Source organism: Gadus chalcogrammus, unplaced genomic scaffold (assembly GCF_026213295.1).
Source record: "Gadus chalcogrammus isolate NIFS_2021 unplaced genomic scaffold, NIFS_Gcha_1.0 GACHA065, whole genome shotgun sequence".
Lineage (NCBI taxonomy): Eukaryota > Metazoa > Chordata > Actinopteri > Gadiformes > Gadidae > Gadus > Gadus chalcogrammus.
Genome location: NW_026613500.1, coordinates 273132 through 281701, shown reverse-complemented (window position 1 = coordinate 281701; position 8570 = coordinate 273132). Strand labels below are relative to the sequence as shown.

General features: G+C 41.2%; 1 protein-coding gene and 1 pseudogene across 1 annotated transcript; both read right to left on the bottom strand.

Moving 5' to 3' along the window:
* Nucleotides 1-759: 759 nt before the first annotated feature.
* Nucleotides 760-5957, bottom strand: LOC130378054 (trichohyalin-like). Its single transcript, XM_056584990.1, is given in 4 exon segments — nucleotides 760-2489; nucleotides 2492-3231; nucleotides 3872-4011; nucleotides 5885-5957. Coding segments are annotated over 4 exon segments (1791 nt in total). The 3' UTR covers nucleotides 760-1651.
* A 774-nt stretch (nucleotides 5958-6731) lies between these two features.
* Nucleotides 6732-8570, bottom strand: part of LOC130378053 (serine/threonine-protein kinase SMG1-like) — a 24405-nt pseudogene continuing 22566 nt past the window's right edge.

Below are 8570 nucleotides of genomic sequence, written 5' to 3'. Positions count from 1 at the left end.
CTTCGAACCTTTCCAGTCGGGGTTCAGGAATTTCCACTCAACTGAAAATTACAAGAGTTGTAAATGACATCCTTCTTGCTTTGGATAAAAATACAAGCTCAATGCTTGTGCTGCTGGACCTGAGCGCTGCGTTCAACACGATCGACCACAGCACTCTTCTTCACCGTCTTGAGCACTATGTTGGTTTCGGGGTTACGGCTCTTGGTTGGCTTGAATCGTACCTCACAGATAGAACCCAATTTGTGCTTCAAGAGGGTTCAGAATCAAAGCACTGTAAATTACGCTTTGGCGTACCACAAGGGTCGGTCTTTGGTCCATTACTTTTTGCAATCTACATGCTTCCCCTGGGCGACGTTATCCGCTGCTTCGGAATTAGTTTCCACTGCTACGCGGATGACACCCAGCTCTACAGTCCTGTAGATTCCGGGGACTCGGCCCAGATTCAAAGGGGTTTAGTCCTGTCTGGCTGCTGTGAAGGCCTGGATGTCACAAAACTTCCTACAGCTTAACACTGGGAAGACAGAGCTGATAATTATCGGCTCGAAGTGGGACCGGGAAGAGTTTGAGGATGTCTCTCTGTGGTTGGATGGCTTCGCCATCCCACAGAGTGCGTCCGTCAAAAATCTTGGTGTCCTGTTTGACCCTCAACTATGCTTTGACCAACATATAAGAAGTATAACTAGAATTGCCTTTTTCCATCTGAGAAACATTGCAAGAATCAGACCAATGTTAACTGCAGAGACACTGATTCATGCATTTGTCTGCACGGCAGTCAGTCCATCTTCAGAATGTGCTCTCAGAGCTCCTCAAGCTCTCTGTATTTGTCAGCTAGCGTCTGTCAGTTGCTTGGCTGCTGGTGATTCAGTATTCTTCTTGCGGATCTCTGCTCGTTGTCTGCGTGGGCTCTTTGTCCTCTCTCTGCCGGTGGATTCCGTCTCCCTCTCTGCCGGTGGATTCCGTCTTCCTCTTGCGGATCTCTGCTCGTTGTCTGCGAGGGCTCTTTGTCCTCTCTTTGCAGGTGAGGCCTTTTGAGTATGTCACGAATGGTCTGCAGCTTCTGCTCCGGGTTCTTTCTCATCTTGGTACCTCTGCTCTTCATGCGGTCCATCTCCCTCCGTTCCATTCTTGTCTCTTTCCACAATTGATCTTGGTCAGAGATATGTTCTTTTGTAGAAATGTTTTCAGCTGTTGTGGCGTTGTCTTGGTGGTCATCGTTATCATTGTGTTGTCATCATCATGTTTTCCCGCTCGGCGCATTTCATGTCCTTTCATGGCTTCTGCTGAGTCTTTCTGAGAGTTGGAAGTCTCTGTTCCAGCATCAGCAGGATGTCTGGATTCGACATCACATCGCAACATCAGTCAGGGTTAGGTGCTTTGTCAATGACACCTCGACACACTGCTTGGTAAAGCCGGGGATCGAACCAACAACCTTCAGGTTACCAGCCAACCTGCTCTACCACCTGAGCTACTGCCGTCCCATGCATGTATGGGATCGTCATTGTTTATTCTTGTAAAGCTCTCTTCTGCACCACTTGGGGGCATTTCGGGGCCTTTTTGTTTGATCTGCACTTGAGGAAGGTTAGAAGGTTAGAAGGTTAGGTTTGAACAGAGATCTGTTCAATTTGTACCTTGTTTCTCTTCTTTTTTCTTGTTACATCCCACAGAAGTTTTTTTTTACGACAACGTCATATTGAGCTTTCAAATCTACCTTAATTTTGTCAAGATGCAAATACGAATGCAGCATAGTTTTCCATTTATCATCACATTCTTGTTGTTTCATTTTGTTTTCCTCATGTTTTCTTACAGTACATTGTAACACAATTATCATCTCTTTGAGTTTTAAGGATAGCATATTCAGGTTCTCTCTTTCTTTTCCGGCTTGCATATAATCTGCCTCTGTATCATTCTGGATTTCAGACCTCATGGTATCCAAATAAAGGTTGCCTTTGTTGATTGTTTCTTTAACTGTGTCCAGATATTTGCTTTGCCTGTATACTGCTTCCTTTTCAATTTTGAGATCTTGCTTCTCCAGTAGAAGCTCCTCGTTCCAATTCTTTTGCATTTCTTGTTTTTGTACCATCATGTCCGATTTCATATTGATCAGATCTTCTCTTTGTCTTTTTATCTGTTTGAAGTGCTTGTCAATCTCCAATTTCTGCTGTTCAATTTCTTTTTGCTGAATTTCCAAGTTGGTTGTCTGTTTTTGTGCATCCAGAATCTTCTGCTCTGTTAATTGCATCTTCATTGTAATGTCTTGATGTGTCTTTTCAACCAACTCTTTTATTGCCTCTTTCATATTTGTGTTGTGTCTCATCGTTTGCATGGCCTCTTCTTCTCTCATCCTTACTTCCGACAAATCTCTTTCTAGGATCTTCCTTTCTTCCAAGGCCTTTCTTCGCTCTTCATCAATATCAAGCTTCTCTTGTTCAAGCTGTGCTGTCTCTTCAAAGATTCCGTCCATGATCACTTTAAGCTCCTCCTTCTTATTCATTATATCACTCTTAAAACGTTGAACCCAATTTGGATATCATCCATCAATCGTTTCAAGTCACTCTCTAGAACCACTTGTTGTTTCTGTTTTTGGGCCATGTCTTGTATCTCTTTATGAAGTTCTTGGATGTTCTTTTGGACTTCAAGAAGTACATTTTCCATATTTTCTCTGTCACTGTTCATGTCGGTCAAAGCTCTTTGCTTTTTTATGAGAAGGTCTGTCCTCAATATATATTCAATTTCCTCTGTTTGTATTCCAATGTCATGACCTAATGTTATCTGTTCCTCTCTCGGTCTTTGGATTGATTGAGAATACCTCTCCATTTCCACTCTATGGTTATCAAACTCCTGTTTCTTCTGTTGTGTAAGCGATTTAAGGTTTTTTATATCTGCATTTGAATCATCCCGCAAGATGTCCATCTTTGTTTGGTGGTCTACTTGTGTCTTATTTTTAAGCATTTGTAGATTATCCCTGTGATATTGTGTCACGCTTGCTGTTCTTATTAGCGTATTGTCTTCCATTCTAGATTCATACAGTCCTTTTTCCATCCTATTCCTGTCATCTGCTATTGTTTTTTGCTGTTTTATAATGTCACTCTTTGTCTGTTTGAGGGTTTCCTTCTCTCTTCTGATATTGTCCATATCAGCTTCAGCCTCTTGTTTCATGCAGTTGACATGTCTTTTTAAATCTTCCACTTTGTCTCTTTCAATTTGTAAGGTATCCCGACAGTCGTTCATCATTGTTTGTCACTTTCTATTTCTTTATCCTTAAGTTCTTGTTCTTTCTGTTTCATTCTAAGACCATTCACAACATTCCTGTATTCAGCCTTTCTCTTTTGAATGTTAAGAGCATTTTCTTGTAGTCTTTTCCTGTGTTCCTGTGTTTCATTGAGGGCTCTATTTATAATAGCCTGCTTGCTCGCCAGTTCCACCACTGTCATTTCAAGTCTCTTTTTTTCCTCTTCCATTTTTCTTTGGTGACCTGGCAGTATAACCATTAACCTGTGTATAAAGAACTTCATCAATTCCCCTTCTTCTTTCTCTTTCTTTGTTTTCTCATCTATATCATTGGATTTGATTGAATGATTTGTGTTTGGGCCAATTCCTCTTGAATGTAATCAGCCAAGTCCTCTACGCCTCCTGCTGGAGGCTCTTGCATTAGCTCTACATTTCCACTTTGTGGTGCCTGCAATCTTGGTTCTGGCTTCCCTCCGGGGTTTCCTGTTTGCCCTTGCAGATCTACCTTCATAACCCCAGAGTCGTTTATCTTCTCTTTGCTGCTCACCTCAATCCTCTGTTCCACATCTCTCCTTTTTAGTGTTTCTTGCTCAAAGGCATCCGTTTCTTTCTGTACTCCAGACAACGATCACATCCGTTAAGCCTCTGGCTCTTTTCTATTGACCATCCGTAATGTCTTTTTGTTTTGATTTCTCTCCACTTCCAGCTCAGACTTAAGCAGCTCCAACTCTCTAATCTCTCTTTTAGTCCTCTCGAAGTGGTCATCAAGCTCGCTCCTCTTCCCTTGTGTGACTCAAATTTGCATCTCAGTTTGGGCATGTTGTTTATTTTTTTCTCAATCAATCTTTCAATCTGTAACTAAGATTTTAGTTTCTCTATGTTCATATTCTCAGTCTTGTTCTCAGCTGCTAGTGTTTCAATCTCCTCTCGTTGTTTCTCCAGATTGAGTTTTAGGGTTTTCAGATCATTCATTTTCATGTTTCCTCTCATTTCCATTTCTCCAAGATCACTCATAACTTGGTTAAATTGATCAGTGTCTCTTCTTTGTAATTGTATCTTTAGAACCTCTAACTGATCCCTTTCTCTTCTGATCTTCTCCATCCTATCATCCAGTTCTCTCCTTCTCTTTTGCGTATTTGTTTGGAGGGATTCCTTTTCTCTTTGAATTTCAACCAACCGCATTCCAACTTCCTCTCTTTTTCGTATTTCCCTCTCAGATGACCTATCATTTTCTTTTCTTTTTGTTACCAACTCTGCCTTCAGTAGCTCAATCTCCCTTGTCTCTCTCTTGATGTGTCGCATTTTATCGTCAAGTTCTTGGGTTTGTTTCGCAATACCATCCCTTGCTTTGTTTATTTCTGTACACAGCTTTTGTCTTTCCTTTATCAGGCTCTCTCTCTCGTACTCAACCTGATGTTTCAACATCTCCATTTCCTGTCTTTCAGTTCTGCGACAAGCCCTTAACATTTGAAGGTCCTCCTTTTGTTTGTCCATAGCAGACTCAGTCCCCATCTTCTGTTTGAGTTGGCCTTGAAGTTCCGCCATTTCTTTCATTTCCCTTTGTCCTTGGTCTAAATTGGCACTTTACTCAGTTTTCTCATTTGTTTCTTCTTTGGATACAAGTTCTAAAATATCTTGTTCTTCTTTCTCCATGTCGCTTTCTTGAAATTGCTGCCTATCAATTACCACTTCTCTTTCCTGTCTGTGTAGTTTAACTTGTGCTAGATATGCCTCATCTCTATCAATATTGGAGTCCATGTCTATCCTCTGCTGACTGATTTCTCTATTGACTATCTGAAGCTCAACGTTTTTCTGGCAAATCATATCACTTTCTAAGCTTTGTTTCTCTGCCTCAATCTTGCAGTTCAAACCCTTGAGTTGTGTCTGTTTTACTTGGTATTCCTCTAACTTAGTCTTAAAATGTGAAGCCATACGTTCAATTTTATGTTTTACTTTGGCTATGTTCTCGATCTGCTGGCCCACCAGCACCTTCTTCTGATGTAGTTATGTTTTTAAAACGTCCAATTCATCCCTCTCTCTGAGAGTTTTTCTCTCGTCGCTGGTCAAGTTCTCTCTGCTGTTTCCTAATCATCATTTGAATCCATTTCATGTCAGTCCTCTCTTTGCTCAGATACATTTCACGTTGATCCATGGCTTCTTTAACTCTGTTTGGGACATCTCTGATGTGTTGCAGCAGCTGCAGCACTGACCCCTCAGCGTTCCCGCGGACCTGGTATTTCATATTCAACATTCATCATAACTCTGTCTGTGACCCTGTAAACGTACTCTGTACTGTTCTGTCTGTTTGATCTGCCCGGTTGATCTATCATCTTGAACTCCTTCGTCCCTCTCGTCTGACCCATCGTCAGCCCCTGGCAGATAAAGGTTGCTTATATCCTCAATCAGTCTTTCCATCTCTTTGTGCTTTTGTTTTAAGTGGTCCATAGCCCCTTTCTGAGCAATCTTCTCCAATCTTTAGTCGAGCTCACGTCTCTGTTTCTGTGCTCTGTAATTTGTCCACTTGGTTTGTCTTCCGTCCTGTTGCAAATCGGTTCTCACTTGCTTGGGTGTCTGTGTCACCGTCTTCAACACATGATGATCGCTTGCACTTTATGAACCAACCTTTGGATTTTTACGTTCACTCTAATCCCTTCACCTGCCCCCTCATTCTCTGTATCCATGGCGAATTGACTTGCATCGTCCTTCTTTGACCTCTCTTTCTCTTCCATGTCTTCTTTACTTGCGGTACCGTTTCCCTTCTCTTTTCAGCATCCTGCTGTTTCATCATGGTGCGCCTCATACTTTTCTCCAGGTAACTTTTCTTTGTGTCAATCTCAGTGTTCCAGACTTCCCTCTCTCGTATCTGTCTAATTGTCTTTTCCAACTTTTCATCAAGCTCCAGCTGCTGCCTTTGAATGTTCTCCTTCATCTTTTTCACTTCGTCCATCTACTCTTTCTTCACAAACTGCCTATCTCTTTCTATGTCATCTCTCTGGGCCTGTATTTCAGCTTTCGCTCGGTCCTCATTCATTTCATGTATCGCTGCCGTCATCCGATCTCGGGGGGATACGGTTTGCCTCTCAACATCATTTTTTCATTTTTTATTTAACATTTATTTAACCAGGAAAGTCCCATTGAGATTAAAAACGTCTTTTTCGAGGGAGTCCTGGCCAATAGGCAGCAACAAATAACATATGTACCCTCAAAATATTACACTCACAACATATAGACAGAAATTAAAATGATAAAAAGCTGTTTTCAATTATAAAAAAAATAGTAAAGTAAATTAAAATTTATAAAAAACATCTACAAGTAAAAGAGGTGGTCTGAAATGCTTTCATCTTAGATTTAAAAGCGTTCAAAGAAATCATTTCGGTTAATTTAAAATATTTTTGAAGCCAGTTCCATGTGGTGGGAGCAAAGTGGACGAATGCCCTTTTTCCTAATTCAGTGCGGGCAAATGGAACATGGATCATGTGTAATATGTTGTGACCTGGGTCTCATCACGGCTGTCCGTTGGTGTTCTGCGGGCCCCGGGGTTCTAGTCTCTGTGGAGACTTCCTGCCCCTCCAATTCAGCCAAAGTCTTTCCACTGCTGCCGTCACTCGCTTCAGTTCGTTCTTCATCTTCTCATACGGCTCATTGTCGTCATGCAGTCTGGCAGTGTGCGAGTGATCCATCTTGTTCTTGCGTTTCTCCGTCTCTCTGATTGAAGTCGCATCCTCTTCATTTGCTTCCTTAGAAATGCAATTTCATACTTTGCCATCCTGAAGTTGTGTTTTATTTCAGCAATACATTTTTGCGTTTGTCCTTCAACTTTATTTCGCTTCACTTACTCGTCTCTTGTTCTCCTGAACGTGACGCTGGATGTCAGCCTGACCCTTTTCTGAATGCATCTTGCAGTTGTTTATTTGTTTTTGTCGGTTCTGTGTGTCTTATTGTCTTATCATGCATGATAATGGCTTTGAATATTTCTCGCTCCTTCATGAACTCATTTGGCCTGCAGTCTATAAGTTCTCTTTCTGTTTTGACATCAGCCCAGACTTTTTCAATGAGCTCTTTTTCATTACTTATATCTTCCTTGGTCTTCTGCAGTTTCTGAATAACACCGCCTAGCTAACTTCTAAACTCATTATCAATCAATTCTGCTGTTGTTTTTCTGCTTTAAGTTGAACAATGGATGATTGTTGTTCTTCGTTTCTTGCCTTCATCTGGACAATTTCAGCCTTTTTTTTATTTAGTACACTTGAAAAGTATTTCAATTTCTTTGATAGCTTGCAGTGTCTCTTGTTTTCGTCTTCTTAGATAGTACGTCTTGCTTTGTGGGTCAAAGTCGACTACTTTTTCTTCCAATTGTTCAGGACTTTCCAAGGAGTTACTCTGCTCTGTTTGGGTCATCTTGGCGTTTACTTGTCTTTGCTCTTTAAATGGAAGTAATACATGATCAATTGCTTTAAGCTTTAGCCTCATCGTAACTTGTTGTTCCAATCGTTTAATTCCCAACATTACTATCAAACAGGGATAATAAAATGTTTGCAATCAAAAAACATAGACTCAAAGATGGTAGAACAACTCTTTCAGCGCTAGTGTTTGGTAGAAGGCATCTTTGGCTTCAGGAGCCCCCCTTTCCATAGCGTGAAACAGCGCCCTCCGCTGGTCTTGTGGGGTATGAGCTTCGTTGATCGAGATCTGGGGCCGTATTCACAAAGCATTTTATCTTACCGCTAGGAGTGCTCCTAACTCGCGCTAAAACATTTTAATTAGGAGTTTTTTCTTAAAAGTTATTCACAAAGCCGCTGAGACCTACTCTTACTAAGGATAAATCACAAAGAGTGAACTAAGTGTGACGCGCCGTTGCTATGGATTACGTCAATTCTCGTGCACGAGTTAAGAAGCGGTCAGTTCGGTGATTGGTTGTTCAGACGAGCCCACTGAATCACCGAAAAACAAGGAAATAGCCTAGGCTAGAAAATAATTCCTATTAAGTAGTTATAGTGCAGTTAGCAGAATACACGCATGATGACAATTTTTTGCAGACCACGATAATGACGTTGTAGCCTGCACGTTCAAGAGAGAGAGAAAGCATACAATACAAATACGTAAAATCTAAAATAAAATAAATGTTACGAACTACCCAAGTGTTGACTGATTTGTGCCAAGGTGTTTACCTAAAATGTGTTTTCAAAGTGATCCCTAAATGCCTGTCCACTCGGTTCCACACGGCCAAATTCCTTGTAATGTTGATCGCCATCATCATCATCATCATCATCATCGTCTGGCTGTGGAATGTTCCTCCGCTTGCAGAGGTTGTGTAGAATGGCACATACAGTGATTACTGTGCT